General features: G+C 38.7%; 1 protein-coding gene across 8 annotated transcripts in view; it reads left to right on the top strand.

Annotated features, from left to right (window-relative positions):
- Positions 1 to 18630, top strand: part of lrrfip1a (leucine rich repeat (in FLII) interacting protein 1a) — a 62308-nt gene that overhangs the window by 8190 nt on the left and 35488 nt on the right. For all 8 annotated transcript variants that reach the window (XM_059342762.1, XM_059342756.1, XM_059342759.1 and 5 more), the window contains exon 2: positions 10436 to 10522. In XM_059342762.1, the coding sequence (XP_059198745.1) occupies positions 10436 to 10522 (87 nt within the window). The remainder of the gene's footprint in view (positions 1 to 10435; positions 10523 to 18630) is intronic.

The following is an 18630-nucleotide window of genomic DNA, read 5'->3' as shown; positions in this document are numbered from 1 at the left end:
TAAAAAAATTGATGGCAAAGCAGATTGGCCATGCAGTGACAATGCAACAGGCACGTAGGACCAAAATAAGACAAATGGTCAAACACTTCAAACTGTTTCTAAGAGAAAGATGTGACCGAAGCAGCAGCAGAACAATACTGCCAGGCATACGGTCGTATCTTGGAGGATATTTTGTTAAAGCTGCACTGTACTTGTGTAAAATGTAGACGGTGTGGAGGAAATTCTGCGGTTAAAATTAACCAGTCACGTCTGAGATTATCAATCTCTTATCAGAACCCTGCCATTCGTGCAAAGACGGGTAGTAATCTATTTTTATATTTTATGTTCCCAGTACTCATAGCAGAACTGACACCTCTGGAACTTATCACATATCTGGTGTTTACATATTGCAAAGCGGTTCCAGTTTAGAACCGGTTTGTTGTTTATTGGTTTCGTTGGGCAACATGCACTTTTAAAACAAAAGTAGTGAAACTAAAATTCCTTCGAAATCGAAGGGACTTGGATTCGCAAACTCAGGAAAGATCAAGTGTTAATCCAGCCCAGATTTTGCTACATGACTGTTACGGCTGGGAGATGCATTTAAAAAACATTTAGATGAAGTGCAGGCACTGTTATTTCACTCTTAACTGCAAGTATTTTCTTCTAAGAATTACATGCTTGTACAGGGTCTAGTCTCAAAAGCTGTCACCCTGCAGTGTAAGTTGGGCTGCGACTGCTGTCCAGACTTCAGCGGAGAGTTCATTCAATCACTTTGGAACCAGAACGAAAGGAGCTGGTGATGAGCACCCATAAAGTCTTCAGAGTGGGGAGCTGTTCCTTTAACTGTCCTGTAGGCCAGCACCACAGTCCTGAGGTGGGTGCCAGCTGCCACATGGTGCCAGTGCAGGAAACACAGAAGAAAGATCCTTCTCTAAGAGTTCGTAATAGCTGGAGTACTCCCTGTGACGAGTAAAATACGCTTAATGTGTAAAATCAGTAGATTCTTAAACTCACAGCCTGCAACAATCTAACCCATTATTGTGCCTGTGAGCAAGTCTATAATGTTTCCTGCTCTGGTGTCGCTGCCCAGAGGCAAGGAGTACACGGTATTTGCTTGAATGTAGCTTGAAGATATATATCATCCTTTGGAAATAAACATGTCACAGAAATTCCTCTCTGCAACTGATCTCCTGGTATTCACTGCACTTACAGAGCCATATTGTGTAATTTCCTTTGGGTCATTGCTTTCTCCCATCATGTTCAGTAGCAGCGAGAGTTGCAACATAAACTGTAGCTGCCTGAAGCTTTTGAGGCTACTAGAAGCTTCCTATTACTCCCACCAGGAAAAACAAGGAGGGCCCCACAGTGTGTAACCAATTGGAAACATGTGGGTAGGCTCAACCAAAATATCTCATATAATGGTCCTTTACAGTATCTCAGTCTTGTAGTAAGCTTCTTGAGAAGAATGATGGAGGATTTTCTTGGTTGAATCTCAGGAAAATCTTAAACAATGGGGGAAACTGTTTCCCCAACACTGTAATATAGTTTATGATTTCATCGCATTTCTTCACTATTCAAACCCAGCTGCCAGTCTAGATTTCTATTTTTAGAAATCTCTGAAGCATACTATTTGTTTTATCCTGACATGAGGGCCTGCATAGTTGCTAACCAGTTTGTTTGCCTTGCTCAAAGCTCCACAGCTGTTCCATGTGTTTATTGTGCAGCCTGGGGTGTAGTTGCATGACTGTGTGAGTGGAGGCAGACGTGAGTTACCAGCAGTTAAAGGTGCTTCATGAATGTGCAGGGCAAGGATGAGTCTCTATTGATCTGTGTGGATTTTTGTCAGGCTTAAAACCCTGCTGCCTCTTCACGACGTATACAGTTTGTCTTATCATTCATACAATATGTGAGGGAACTTGGACTGGTGGTAAATTAGGTAAATTTAAAAACACAAAGCCACATAATCATACACAATGCATGTATTTTTTTTAAATCAATTTTAATCCTATTTGTCCTGGTAATCCCATTGAAATAAAAAATATATCTTATACAAGAGAAACCTGTCCACTGTAGCAGAAGTGGGGAGCTATCAATTTATGGTGCAAATGTCTTTACTTATGTAGAGAGAAAAAAAACTAAAATCAGGCACCAAGTGATAATTCAAGGTGTAAAAAATATAATGGAATATAGTCAAATGCAGTCATGCCATCAGGCACTCAGTATTGCTTTTAAAATGTATTCTCCTGTATATTACTGAATGCACCACGAAGTCCATGTTGATGCATGGAAAGAAAAAGTAACTAAGACATACAGAAACAAGGTGTCTATCAAAACCTGCTTACATGCTTTTTCCAAAAGTAGCTCAACACAAGTGTGTCTCGTAAATTCACGTTACACCAAAACAACATGCACATAATTCCACTGCAAACCCCACTTTGCTCGTAACTCTGCTTCTCAGGACTTTGCAAGTCATTAACGTCCTGTCATTGTTCTAGTTGCTCATCCTGATGTGGAGAGAGAGCGGACAAACGTTTGTTTCACTGTGGAGCAGAATTGTGTAATAGTGACTTGATGACATTTCATAACTTTCTGAAACAGCAAAATGTACACAACAATAAAGCAGAACAACAGCTTTTAAACACAGTATCCTCTCAGAATGCAACAACCACATTTAGTATGATGCCATTAATCGATGGATAGAAATGTTTCTAATTTTAGATCTATATGCAGATTATTCCATGTCCAAGATGCATGTGTGTAATTATTGGATTCAAAATAGTCCAACAAATGTATGTAAAGGTGAAACTAATACAAAAACCATCTGAAGGATGACCGGAGGCTATTGCTATTTGATGCTCAGCCATCACTTTGGAATGGATTTATAAGAAATTATTTAATGATTTGATATTCATAGTCTTTGAAAATATATCCTTTTTTCCTTGTGCTTTAACAAGTAGACGCTGCCTCCTAGAAATGCATAACCACACTTAAAATAGACAGTAAAGTGTAAGTATAAATGAATAGTTGTCAAGGGAAAACTACAGAATCCTCTGTGATGATTTATTACATATGTACGAGTCGCCCTTTTTCTATCCAGTGATGAGTGGATAGTAGTCAGTCCTCCACTAATCTTCCTGACACTGACGAGAATGCTGTCCTATTGTCTTCTGTGTTTTGCATTGTAGGACATCTATTTTCACCTCCACCAGGGAGATTTTATTTTTCGGCTGGGTTTGTTTGTTTCATTGTCAGCAGTTGTATTAAAAAACTACTGGCCTGATTTTCAAGAAACATGGGCCAAGGAAGAACCCATCAAACATTGAATGAGATGCGAATCACGGAGCTATTTTTCACTTTCTTCAACATCATGAGATGGGCAATGGCCTCTCAGAGTGCCCTTCTATTTGTCCGTAGTTTTTATATTAAGTACGGTACACATTGATATCCTTTATATTATGTGGCTGAATTTGGCAATTGGCTAGTGATGCACTTACTTGTTGGAGCTTTCAACACAGTATTCATCATTGGAGTAAGTTTGATCTGGAATAAGGTAGCAAGTGTACTTTGAATGTTTTTCTTCTTCCCAAGTAAAGAATGAATTTTCATGCTTAATGTCACTGAAGAGATGTTACTGCCACCACAGCTTGTCAACAGGCCCATCTCCATGACAACTGAGCAAACTCCACTGATAAAGACCATGTGAAAATGTTGGAAATGTTGAACTTTGAGTCAAGACTGTGTTGTCAACCTATAATTTCCAAAGTCATGACTGAACATTGGAAAAAGGTCAAGAATCCAAGATTGATATCAGCCTCAGAAATATCACTTCCCCAAGGCTGATTTAACATAGTTATTATTATTATTATCCTTTTTTTGGGTGTAGTTTTCCATGGTTGTTGTTGGTGTACATTTCTCTTTAAGCATATGTTGGATCATTTATTGAGAGGTTAAGAGGTTGCTCGGGTGTGGAAACAAAGGCTTAATTTATCCATTTCTGCTTTTTGTGAGAAAAACCGTCCGCTCAGTTGACTCATGTCTGTGGCTATAGGATGGGCTGAGTGTTTTAGCAGCCACTCCCTTTTAGGCAACATCTGGGAGGTTTATAGGGTTTTGAGAAAAGGAAACAAGTTTTTTTTTCCTAGTACGTCATCTTGACCTTCAACTGGATAACAGGGAAACCACTTCATGGTCCCACCTCACTTTAAACGCAGTCAAAAATCTGAGTTATTTCTGTTTGCTGTCTTTGTCCAGCTTGTCAGCGCTCATGGTCATTAAAATACCCGTCCATTTTGGTTGCTGAAGACTGGCATTCAGGGCATGGGAACTGAGCTTAGAGAGAGACAGAGTCACCAGGCTGGCATTTAGTTCTGGTGGCACTTTAAGACAGGATGCCCTTAAATGTTGTCAGTAGATACAAAGGGATGACAGAAGCCAGGCCAGTGGCTCACCTCAGTTTGTCACCCACACACTGTAGGGCTGAGAGGTGTTATTTACCGCTATGTTGTGTGTAATTTATATATGATTAACTCACTTGTAGTTCTGATGACTTAACTTTTGTTTGCAGAAATTGCATATTACTGAATGCACCACGAAGTCCATGTCAATGCATGAACTCTTTACTGTAAAAGAAAGTGTCGTTTTTTTGTTTTTTTTATGGAAATAAATGTGACATGGGTCTCTGAAGTGCAGATGATATGAACAAGTTCTAAAACAGTGGAAAGCGCAACAAAACACACATGAAAAAAGAAAGAAACTAAGACTCTTTCAAGAAATAATGACGCCATACTGTCACCCGATTTAACAGCAGTCAGACTGAATAGGTGTTATCAGTGTATATCAGCCCATAACTATGGCCCTGTTCTACCTTCTAGTAGGTGTATCTGCCTCTTGAAATAGGTTTACCTACTGTTTCAATGGCTGCTCGGTGATTCGTTAAATTCAAGTTTAGGCACAGAAAAAGGCAACAGTTTCATTGAGTTTAGGCTACAAAACGACTCTAAGGTTAGTGCTGAAAAGTTCCTGGTTAGGAGTTATAAAAGACGCTTTAAAAAGTAAAACAACTGCACATCAATGCCAAAAATGAAGTAGTAATGAGGACGTTCTTGTTATCAGAAGGAACATAGTTGCATTAGTTATGTAGAAACGTGACAACATAACATTGTTTACTTTTGGTCTCACAGGGGTGCATGAACTCCGGATTCCTGGGGGAAAGTTCTGGATTTTTTTCTCTTAATTGTGGGAAAAAGCAGCTTAAATTTCTCCTGCTTTATATTCAATTTCTCTGCACCCCCCCCCCCCCCCCCCCCCCCTTGAATAAATTGCAGCAGCATTAATTTGTGTTTCACATTTTTTAACTGACCTTTAAATAAAATGTGTCACCTCATTTTGGCTTCAGATCATAGCTGCTGTTTGATAAAACTGCAAGTCAGGACTAGGAGGAAGGACAATATACAATGTTATATAATCCATCTTTACATAATATGTTTGATATTTCCTTAAACTCTTTTTTTGTTCAGCATTTAAGCTATTTAAAAGGTTATGCCTCGTCATGTCAGAGCATCCATTTTTGCAATGAACTGGCTCATCTGCTCTCAGGAGGACAGTCACCTTATTGAAACTGTGCTGAATTAGAACAGTTTTGATAGAACCGGAGACCATGTAGGTCATTATAAATAGCTGTAAAGGAGGAGGGAAAAGATGTGGGTTTCTGTCTTGTGGCCTATTTAGATGCATCTTTTCTGACTAGAGGCAGCTCAGATTCACACTCAGGTACATCATGTGTGGACACTCATATTTCACTCATTTACAGTGACTACCATAATGGTGTATTTTGATTACTGCAATGTATGTAAGCCTCTTTAGTTATTCTTCTGTCAAAACATAACCCAAGTGAGTGTGTTTGAAGGATACACAGCCCTCTCGCCCAGTAGAAAGTGAGTTAATGAAGAAATTCCTTCACACCTTCACACACAAAACATAAATGATAACAAAAAAATATGAACTTACTATCTAAAAACACTAAGAATCCCTTATTAGTCCCAGAATGGGGAAATTCAACCTCTGCATTTAACCCATCCTTTTTGACAAAAAAATGATGATGTTAATAAAACTTCTCTGTGCATGATGTATAGGAGGCAGGAAAGTCTAAAAGAGGGCGGAGCTCCCCTAAAAGGCATCCGATCAGAAACAGTGCAATGCCGCAACACGTCCTACGTAAATAATGATATTTTGAAAAAATGAATTCAAAAATCGAGGATGCACATCTTCGTGCCATGCACAAGCCACATACGAAATCTTAGGTCAGTCTGACTAACGGTCAGCAAGATATGCCCTACACACACACACACACACACACACACACACACACCTTCTTGCTTTCATAGATACAAAATAATAGCAGTCCAATGTGACTAACCAGATGAATCCAGGTTTTTAGTATATTTTTTATTGCTACATGGCAAACAAGTTACCAGTAGGTGGAGTAGATTCTCAGAAAACCAACATGACCCAGCATTGATAGCGTGATATGCACGTGAAATTGCAACTAATTGCCCAATTGCACAGCTGTAGATAGATGCTCTGTGGGTTTGGACACACAGCTATTCTGAATACTTTCTCAGCTGTATTGTAAGTCATGTTGGGATAACAGAGCAGATAATGGCATAGTGTGCTACATTAGTAAGAGACTTGAAATAACTCTGAGTTGTTTCAGCCTGCTTGCTGTTGTTGGGTGGGGTTTACTGCATCCGGACAATTCAGAGAGTGTTAAGTAAGTTGTCATTCACAGGAAAGTCTAATTCAGTGTGATATGATTGTCTGCATGTCCTGGCACCTATTGCATTGTGTTGTGTTTTATTGTGTGGTACAGCTGCAAAAAAAAATAGTCCATTCATTCCCCCAAAACTGATTCATATCAACTAAAATGTCTTTTTAAGGAAATGAAACAAGCTTGTTGGGTGTAATAAATTAGAATCAGTGCTCAGGCCCAGCTGCCATGCTATTGGAGGTTTTCACAGGCTGTATTTATGCTGCTGGAGGCCAAAATACTCATGTCATGTTCCTCATTTGACACTGCAGCTCTGTCACCCCAGGGGTCATGGAAGATGAAATGTGTTTTAAGAGAGACACGATGAGTCAGCACAGCTATAGCATTAGATTTGAAAAGCTTGTTTTGTGTGTCTGGACGCCCAGGGCACAAATGTTAAGAATCCCAAGGACAATGGGCAATCATTGACTGGGAGGAAATGCCATTTAAGGAGTCAGTGAGTGAGCCACAGGCAGAACAGCAATCAGTACGGCTATTCCTGGAATATCTCTTCATCACTCGGATGACAAAGTAAAGAGGTTTTTGTGACTTTTTAGTTAGTAATTTTTATTTATTTTATTATTTAGAATCTCTTTTTTTTTTTTTTTTTAGTTTAGTTTTGTCAGTGTTTACTGAGGCCAACATTCTCTCTCTCTCTCTCTGTCTTAATTTATTTATTTTTTATAACAAGCAGGAGTACACACACAGCGTGCTGCAGGGTAAAAAGCATCTCTACTGAGGCAGCAACAAGCCTGCTGTTCTAACATTTCTCCACCACTGAAACACTTTTAGAGCAGATTCAGTGAGATGGACAATGTGTCGGTCCTCTTGCAGACTTTAAGGCTTGTAACTTTAATCCTGCAACCGCAATTTAAAGAGAAAATAACACTGTCCACTGTAGGTTGTTGTGATCTCACCCCACTGTGATGCAGCTTTGCAGAATATTGCATTGTCAAGTGCCGAAGCACACAGGATGTGGACAGAGCGAGGAAGCAAGCATGATTAATCCAAGTCATATAGCAACATTAATTTGTATCATAACTACATACAGCAGCAGCAGTATCACAGATAGTTGAGTGTATATAGTACTGTGGAGTACGTAGACAAGGCTGCATACATCACACAGTGAAGGCCACACACCAACACTGTGATCAGCTAAACAAGACACACCTGGATCTACCTGATTGGCCTTAGGTGACCGTGATTCATTGTTCAAAATTTGAATTATATCTTATATTTAACCCATTGAGGCCTAAAACACCCGTAAAGCCTCTGGGCAATTTTAAAATAAGCCCCTAAAACCTGAAGTTTTTCTGGAAATTCAACAGAAGTGTCAATGCTTCCTACTAAATAATAGATTTTTCAACCTCTGTAGCAGATAGAAATGAAATTCAAAAAGTATTTGCGAGCTTATACAAATACTACAAAACGACGTATCCACTTTCCAGGCTTCAATGGGTTAACACAGCTGACAATGTTGGTGGCTTGGAAGTTAGTGAGGGATGTTTTAAGACGTAGGGCCATTTATCTTCCATAGGATGTCTTTTTTTCAGACTTGTGGGGAAAAAACAACCAAAACACACATATTTAGGTGTTTATTTTACCACACTTTGTCTATTTGCATCTGTAGATTTCTTCTAAATTCACCCAAAATAGGCATTGAAAAAATAGTCAGGCTGTGCTATGTTTGCCTCAAAAATCTTCAGCAGCTTTATGAAGAAAGGCTCATCACTAAGGCTCGGACCATTGTTTTTGACCCCGTTCACCCCTGAGTTCCAGCTGCTTCCTTCAGGGCGAAGGTTTAGTTTCCCTAAATGCAGCACCAATAGGTATAGGTTCCCTCTTGTCCCAGCTGCTATTGCTACTCTTAACAAGCAATGATGTCAGGATGTTATGCTTCTCATAATCCTACTCCACTATGGCATTAAAGTTTTTCCTGACCTTACCTATTAGATAATTCTTCATATGCAAGTTATCAACATGATGATATTTAGTAAACACTTTTTACCCCATTCACCAAATTCCAATGAAAAGCACATCATTTTTAAGCTATTTTTGATATATATATTGGCAATATCCAATATGTTATGTCATAAATACTTTTTTCCCCCCATTGACCTACATTAGTAAAGAAATGTCTGCAAATCAGCCGATATTTACAAACACAGAAGTTCATCAGTTTGAACATTAACTTCTTTAAACCCAACTGCCTGAGTAGGGGAAGGGTTAGGATTGGACCAAAACAAATTTTGAGCCAAACCTTATAACAGTAGAGCTGTAAAGTTGAAATACATGTACGAGGCCTCATCTGAAATGTTACAACTTCTAGTTTCTGAAGTTGAGCTTGTTTAGTATGTGGCTAAAACTACATCAGCCCAAAAAAAAACGTCCAGAGGGGGTTTAGAGGTTAAATGTATGTCATTGTACTGTTTTGTGTAGTAACATTTTAGACAACTTCCCAACTATTTTAAATCAGGGTTGAACTTTTTCATTGTTTTGGTCTTGCCTGACAATGCTGTAAACTGAGAACTATTTAAAATGTATGTGAACAGGGCTAACTGGGTCATTATTAAACGTTTCTTTAGCGTGTGTTTGTATGTGTGTGAGAGAACCTTTGACTCTGTTCTTGTGTCTATGTTTTACTTTTCCTTGGTCATGGTGACTGACATTGGGGAAATGCATTAGTGCTCTGGTAGGAGGGATCACAGTGACCCCGCCTAGAGGCGAACACACTGCAACCACATAGTGTCTACCACAAAGCTAGAGGAAGGAAATGCTTACACACACAGTCTGAGGCGCACACACTCCTACAGTACACGCTCTGTACTGAGAGAGGTCCTTTTAAGGAAAAGGCCCTGCTCTTCTTGTCCCAGTGCTGAGTGGAGCAAAGGGAATGCCTTCAAATACACAAATCTAAATGCATACACACATTTTCACTTTTTTATAACTGCGTATCTGCATAGGTCGAAAGATTCTCACAAGATTGTTTAGTTCTAAATACAGACCGCTGCATCTGTTCAGAGTTTAACACTGCTACTACACTATAATGTGACATACTGCAAGTCTATTCTCTGCTCTGGATTTAATGTGATTTCCAAGAATACTGTCTATGCACTTTATGTGTTTTTTATGCACACTGTTCATTGTACCTTATTTGTTCATTTTTATACTGTATATTCATATTTATTCTGCACTGGAATTCTATTCTACTCCTTAATACATACTCCTTCTTTAGACACTTTATTTTTTATTGTATTTTTATTGTATTTTTATATTTTATTGCTTGAAGTATGCCTAGGTTGTTCTTTTTATTTAATTGTGTTGTCATTGTCTATGTGTGTAATGCTGCTGCTACACTGTAATTTCCCAGCTTGGGATAAATAAAGTATATCTATCTATCTATAACTGTGAAACCGTGCTGAAACATATGGCGCACTTACTTCCCAACCAGTAACCGCAAATTTCACATGTCTGTTAAGGACTCGAGGAAACGTTGAGGAAACTGTACCTCTGGTCACACGCGTGTTCAGCATTTATAGATGTGTAGATGTGTGCCATGCACTATAGCCCAGATCAATTGGCAGCTGTCTCACTTCCCTTTCTTCTATTTTCTCTCCCTGTTTCTATTTCTTTCTCTCCGTGCCCCTTTAGGCCGAGGCCAGGCTGGCAGCGAAGAGGGCGGCCAGGGCAGAGGCCAGAGAGATCCGCATGAAGGAGTTGGAAAGACAGCAGAAAGAGGTACGAGTCCAAATGCACTCCCACATTCAAATCTGTCATGAAGAGACACCTTATAGCAGGGGTGTCAAACTCAAATACACAATGGGCCAAAATTTAAAACTTAAAAATCGCTGGCCAACATTGAACAAATAAACCTTTTAATATATACCAAACATGTTTTGCTTTAACATTAAATATGGAACCAGCAACGCTTATAAACATACAATATATAACTAAATAGTGCAGACATGCAAAATCAAATTTCAAATAAAAAACACATCAATGTCATTAATTTATTAAATAAAAATCGTATGCCTCTTTTCTATTTGCATCCTTCTGATTTAAATATCAAAATAAACTTTTTCAACAGGTTGATAAATTCTGCCTTTCTTTTCGACATTTTTGGGAAGGGGTAGCTCGGAGACAGCTCTAGCTTGAGGTTGCTATGACGACTGTCACAGAGGAGCGTTTCTGGGTCCTGTCCTGATTGACGCGCCAAAACAACAGCAGGGTATTGTGGGATTTGTAGTATTAGCGGTAAATGCGCCGTATAATACCGGCATGTCAGCTTTTATAGTAAAGTTATAATATAGTAATTTGGTATTGCCTCGCGGGCCAAATAAAATTACACTGTGGGCCAAATTTGGCCCACGGGCCAGAGTTTGACACCTCTGCCTTATAGGTTTAAACATTTTAAAATGTATCCATGAATCACTGTAGCAATGTCTGCAAGTAATGCAGAGTTCTTTGATGTTTGCATCAACCCAAACAGCTTGTTTAGCGTATTTATGCAGCATTGTTACCTTCAAGTTTGTCCCACCAGGTGCTGTTTAATGCCACTTGACTTGATAATGCAGCACCGTAAATAACAAGAGGATTTTCCGAAGCCTTGTTTGTGCTTTATTGTTGGCAGTGTGGAACTAAAGCATTTCCGGTCAACAGCGCTTTACAGTCTTAAGCTAGGACTCTTAACTCCCAGGGGTCAGGGGTCAGAGGTGTCAACAGGCTGTTTTTGCTGCAGGACTCAGGAGAACTGCCTGGAATGATCTACAAGTTTATTGTTGTTCATCGAAAGTAAGCTAGAAAATTGAAAGAAACAGATAATGCACAAATTGCCACCTCCTTGTCAATCACTGCTGTACTTAAATATTATAAACATAGCCCTGGATCCTGTGGATTTCATTTAAATAACTGAACATATGAACATGAAATCTGTTTTAAAACAATGCAAAACAGGTGACCTAAACTGCTTAAAGTTTTTCCTTCATGCAAAATATTTCCCTCAGCTCAGGGGTGTATTTTGGAGGGTTGCATAAAGCCCCACAGGTCATCTCCTTGCCTAAACGTTTAGTCATTATATAATTCTTCAAAATGCACAACAACACAGGAACAAAAAGAGAAAAAAGCCAAACGAGACAGAACATGAGAATGTTCTCCTCAAAGAGTATCTAAGATTCAATCCAGCATGAGCAAATAAGCTGAAGGAGCTGACAAAATCATTGTAGTGAAGAAATATGAAAATATGGTAACACTTTACAATAACCAACTAAGTAATGTGTATGGATGGTTTATAAACCAATTATTAACCATTTACAAAGTGCTATACATATTTAATCGTTAAATGTATTCAACCAATTTCTTAAAGGTATATGAATAATTCCAAAATCATTAACATACTTAATATGGTGTAAAAATGTTATAAGGAATGCAAATAAAACTATTAATTATAATTTAACTGTTTGTTAATGGTAAAGTAACTATAAACTTACATTAGTATACCATATATTGCCATTTATAAATGATTTGGTTAGTTAAACATTAATAAATAATGTATTTACCATTCTAAATGGTTTATATATGGTTTATAATCTGTTTACCATTTATAAATGATGGTTATTGTAAAGTGTTACCGAAAATATTACTGCGACAGCAAGAACACTTCACTTCACAATTTCAACAAAACTGGTGAGTTTCAATCAAAGAATAAAGCCAACTTTAATAGATGAGACAGACTTATGTCAACATTTGGTTCGTGCAAACTTTAAGGTTACAATGTTGATAATTAATAAAAATAATTTTATGAGCTGTTAACACTGGCGTCGCTGGAGAGATTTTAAAGATAGACTGACAAAGCTATACGCTCCAACAAGTTGTGCGTGGCTCATAGTGTCCAGTGGGTTTTCCCTGTGACAAAAAAAGGCGTCTCTTTTAACATTTCCTAAGGAAAATCACTAAGGAGCTTCTAGCAATCATGTATGGCAATACTTAAGTAATTAAGGGCAAACACTTAGAGATCAAAGGGTTTTCCTCCTCAACATCCCAAGGAAATCCTTTGATAAAGATGTAAGGGCGACCTTATTTTCACTGGCTTTATGCTACCAGATACAGGAAAATCTATGATAAGATGTGACGTGTGGCTCATCTTGTTCCACTCATTATCTTGTTTAAAGTGGATTCGTGTCAAAGCAAAACTTCAACTATACAACATATTAAAGTGAGTGAGACATCAGTAAAAGTAGGGGAAATTTTCTTATCTTGTCTTAGCCATAAGGCTCCATTGGTTTAGGAAAAATTAAACAACTCAAAAAAAAAAAAAGAGCTGACCTACCAACGTGTATATGCTCTTTAGAACCTGGTCTCACAGAAATCCGTGAAATAGCCACGGAATCGCTCAAATTTCCGTGAAACTGACACGGATTTCGCTACAATGCAAGTTAAAGACAGTCATATCCCGTGGCTATTCCATGGATATTTTCCTATTGGTTTGTTCCAAGTCACGTGACTTTCAAGGTTCCGGCAGTCAGAACAAAAAACATGGCGGACAGTTCTCTCATTTTTAGTGAAAAAATTAATATTTTGACTTTGTTTCTGCATAAAAATGGATTTTGATCACATTTCTAGCGAGAAATATATGTTTTATTTTCTAAATATTCACTCAGTGAATGTACATAATCACTTTGTTATGGAATAGCCACGGGATATGACTGTCATTAACTTGCATTGTAGCGAAATCCGTGTCAGTTTCACGGAAATTTGAGCGATTCCGTGGCTATTCCACGGATTTTGAGTTAAGCGAAATCCGTGGCTATTTCACGGATTTCTGTGAGACCATGTTGGCTCTTTACTGTATAGCTTCTCACTGTAAGCTGTAGCACACAGTCAGCCAAAGCAGAAAGATGACAGTCCTCACAGAAACTCACTAATGTCTCTTTCAAGAAGGACTTGAACTTTTTCCGGTTTACCTCTGGCCAAAGTGAACAAATCTTTAAGGGAATCTTGATCTTTTCTTGACATCACAAGAGGTTGTGAAGAAGAACACCTGATACTGTTGTTGTTGTATTGTGGCTCTTTTTGCAGAGCTCCGACTCTTGGGATAATTACATACCCTCGGTAGTATAGCCATACTAAACATATTTACTCTGGTTGCTTGCTATAGTTGATACCCAGAAACCTCTGCCTGTGTGGAAATTACTAAACAGAAATCAGATGGGCTTAGGCCATCGTTTCTATTTTTACATTGTCCGATTGTGGTTACTTGAGATCGCTGATGGGCAATCCAATCATGGTTGGCCAGCAGCAGCAGTGGTGGGTGGGTGGAGTCACAACCTCCAGGGCCTGAAAAATGAGAAAGTGCCTTAAACCTGCATTCTTTCTCATGGCCAGCATGGCACAGCAATAGAGACTCCACTGGTTGCAAAAAGAAATCAGTTTGTGAAAAAGTCAATAGGAACAAGAGCCTCCACTTGAATTATTTCCTCAGTCACTAGTCCTCTTCAATACAGCATGATGTTCATTTTGTAATTGATGGTCCCGTTTACAGTTAAATAGACATTAAAGCAAGGAAGGAAAAGAAAACTTAAGTTGTATTTGGGGATATTATGGATATTACACAGCCTCTTTGAAAGTTATTTAAAAAAATGTGTAGTGGTGTAGGACATGCAGACCACTTATTTTTTTGCACACATGCGGCTTTACCATCCCTCTATTTAACCTACGGCCCTGTTTTAAAAGTGTGTGCTTGGAGGACAATTTTAAATAGGGATGTGAATAATTAATCGATGATGGATTAATGGTCATTTGACCATAGAATTTGGTCGATCACGTTGAATTTTTAATAAATCTGTGTATTTTTTAAATTCTATCTCTGACTGCGTATCAGTATCACTGAACTGAAACACGCCGATCGTTCAACTCTGCAGCCGTACATCAATAAGCCAATGAGCTGAGAATTAAGTGGATAAAGCTACAGTTTGTGAAGTTGCAATAATAATTATAAAACAAGAGGATTCATTGGAGCGAAACTAGCTTACTGTATCAAACCTTGCTAGCATGAATTACTAGTTTATTTTTATCCAAAACCTATTTAAACACGAATCACTTTCCATTTAAATTCTCCATTTAAATATGAAGATTACTGTGAAAATTAACCTCATGCCTCTTTAGGGGTGTGCTAAAACGTCCTTTCAAAATAAAAGCGTCTGTTATCAAAACAGGCTTTTGCATAGTACTGTATATATATCTCTTATTTTGCCCATGTATTCATGTTTTTATACATACTGGAGTATGTATAAACCATTGCGATTAATGGATCGTTAACGTTTTAGATGCTCGAGTTGGCAGGTTTCTTCAAAAAGTGCATCCCTAATTTTAATAGTAAGTGAGTTGAAATTGCATAACTTCCAGTGCAGGAAAAATGTATTGTTGCTCACTCCGTTTCTTGGTCCATATATCTGACTAGCCTACTGTGTAAAAGATGCACGAAAAGTATGTTATCTTTGATTTTAAATAAATTAAAAATGAATCTTTCATACCGTATTTAGTGCAATAATTACACATCATAGATTATACGAAGACCACATAGACCAGGGGTCTCAAACTCAAATTACCTGGGGGCCGCAAAGACACCAAATGACGAAAAAATACATAGAATTACCAAAAAAGACACAAAATAATTTAAAAAAGACACAAAATGACCCAAAAAAAGACACAAAATGACCAAAAAACCCCACAAAATTAGAAAAAAAAGACATAAAATGATTTGAAAAAGACACAAAATGACCAAAGAAAGACACAGAATTACCAAAAAACGACACAAAATTATTAAAAAAGACACAAATACCAAAAAAAGAGACACAAAATTACCAAAATAAGTAATTAAAGGGACCTTCCACATTAAACTTTCATATCAAGGTGGGGGCCACAAAATATCATCTTGAGGGCCGCAATTGGCTCGCGGGCCGCGAGTTTGAGACCCATGACATAGACCCTGACCCTTTTCGCACCCACTGCACCCAACACCTCCAGGGCCAGCGTTGGCACCAGCACTGCTTTCTGATTTGTGTGGAAACAGGTGCAGAGCAGAAAGGTGTGTGTGGTTGTGTTTTTGGACTGCAGGTCAGTGGTGTGTTACTTGAGTTTCTCTTCCTGTGGTTTAGCACCTCTGATCGGTACCATGGGGAGCTGTGCTTTTCCTGGCTCACTTTTCTTAGCCCGGGGTAATCCCATACACACAAACAGACTTCTGTCTCTCACCTGTTGGAAATGAACTCTTTAAGGGTGCTTATTTCTCCTCTGTCCCATTTGTAAGTTGAACTGGTGGACCCAAGTCAGCCCTTTTTTGTAACCTAAAGTCAGGATGCAACAGATCACAGAACTCACAGTTCAGGTTGCATCAAGGCTTCGAGTCACAGGTCAGATAAACCTAACCGAGACAAATACAACATTCAAGAACCTTAAACTATACAGTCACGGGAAGAAAAAAAATATTAGACCAGCCTCGTTTTCTCTAATATCTTGTTCATTTTAATACCTGGTACAACTAAAGGTAAATTTGTTTGGACAAATATAACCATAACAAAAATAGCTCATAAGAGTTTAATTTAGGAGCTGATATCGAGACATTTTCCATGGTTTTCTTGTTAACAATGTCATTATCAATATATTTGTCCAAACAAATGTACCTTTAGTTGTACCAGGCATTGAAATGAACAAGAAATTGAAGAAAACAATGGTGGTCTAATTATATTTTCCATGACTGTATATACATGTGACCTCCAGATCACTTGAAGAGAATATCAAATTAAAGCATATTGTCAAAATCCGGATGTATCGTGGATCAACTGTGGTCCTTCACATCACAACCCTAATGTCCTCTGGTAGGAGTTGCCAATATGGCTAAAGCCATCTATCAATGCATGTGTACTGTTTGTTGTGATGTTGATTAACAGTATATTGCTTGATAAACAGTTAAGAGATAAAACAAAGTGATGGGAACAACTGTTTTTGGCAAATCCTGTGAATTAAATAACTGGAAAAAATCATTGTATTATCCTAGAAAATACTGTAAACCAAGAAACCAAACGCATAGATGTACAGCATTGGCCACAGTGGCCTATATAATAGCTAGTATACCTTAGTTTCAAACCAAAAAGCAAAATATCTATGGCATCACACTATATAATGGGACATTACTTCCCAACCCCTATTCTTTCTCTTCTTAAATATGACCTCATAATATCCTCTGATCTATTTTACACAAGAGATCAGTTGCTTCTCATTACAGCAGACTCCTTTCCCATTAAGGTATGCTGGGATAATCAATTATTAGCTATCAAAACACAGGTGGTAAGCCCCAACAACAGTCTTCATGTGCACACACACATACAGCAGTCATACGCACTGGATTAGGGGTCATTGTTAAGCTGAGTCTGGTCAGTCGGGTGTGTGTGTGTGTGTGTGTGTGAGTGTGCGCCGGTTTGTGTGTCCTTAAACCCTTTAGCCGAGTTCCAAAGTAGCTTAGCAGGTTGCGTCCCTTGCTCCAGCCTGCAGCGGAGCAGTTGTTGTTGCGGCCGTGTTGTTGACATGAGCGATGGCTCGCTGCACTCACAACCACCGTCGGGCCCTTTTGGATGCGTTCTCTCACACTGGAGACAGGACTTAACGCTGGATTATTGGCCGCATAGCAGCAAACAAGAACCGTGTGGTTGCCTCCGTTGTTTAGAGCTCAGACCTCAGCGCTCTGTCCCGCCGTAATCCTGCCTACATGACTGGCTGTGGTCTTACCTACTGACTGCGGGAGGATGCCACCTTTCCTGGTACCCTGAGGACAGCAGGACGGCCGGGCGTCGGCTAGCAGGGAGGGGGCTGAGGGCGGCCCTCGGCGGGCGCCCGAGAACCCCTCCGATAAAGAGGGGGAGCTCGGTGAGTTGAATAGAAACGGTACAAACATACGAGCTGATTGTGTAACTTCTGACGGAGCCCTGGCTCGCTGGCTAATTGGCTAATCAAGTGTCCAGACATGTAATTGGAGATAAATAAGCAGATCCGTTCAGTCCGTTGTTAACTTTTTTTTGCCATATTGTGCTTTTCTACTTTTTAATTCACACTTTTTACAGTTGCTGGGTAAAGTGACAAACGTGTTTTGTTTTTTAAATTCTGTCATCTCGTGTAGACAGATGTCAAAGAGAGAAAGTCAGAGCTCATCGAGCACAGCAACTTACAGTGGAGTTGTTTGTGTTAACTAGTAAGGACCACTGTTTCGTTTTTACTCTAATAATGGAACAAAAGGGAAATATGCAGAAGCTATTTAAAACTAGTGCATAATATTATTTTTGTACTTATCAACCCACCGTTCATAGTAATATATTTCCTATTGAATAGGAGCTCCCCCGAGAACTACACACCTCCAAGGGTTTTTGTCTGTTTGCATTCACAAAAAATCACCTATTTTCCCTATCACATGTGCTCAGTAGGGATGGGCATTTGGAAGAAGCCTGCCAACTTGATTATCTACAACGTTAACGATCAATTAATTGATTAATCGCTGCATGCATACATGCGCAGAATAAAAGATTCATACAGTACTATGCAAAAGTCTGTTTTGGTAACGTACGCTTTTATTTTGAAAGGACGAAAATAGATTTGATCCTGTCAATCATTAAACTAACTCAGCTATTTAAGTGTGTTTTGTGTTTAGTAATTCTTGCTGGCAAGGTTTGATACAGTAAGTTAGTAAGCTAGTGTTGGTCAAATTAATACTCTTGTATTTCTGTGTGTTTTATAATTATTATTGCAACTTTCAGTTTGCAAACTGTAGCTTTATGCAACTTCATTCTCAGCTCATTTTCTTG

Source organism: Centropristis striata, chromosome 10 (assembly GCF_030273125.1).
Source record: "Centropristis striata isolate RG_2023a ecotype Rhode Island chromosome 10, C.striata_1.0, whole genome shotgun sequence".
NCBI lineage: Eukaryota > Metazoa > Chordata > Actinopteri > Perciformes > Serranidae > Centropristis > Centropristis striata.
Note: the sequence above shows the minus strand (reverse complement) of the source record. Positions and strands in the feature narration are given on the sequence as shown.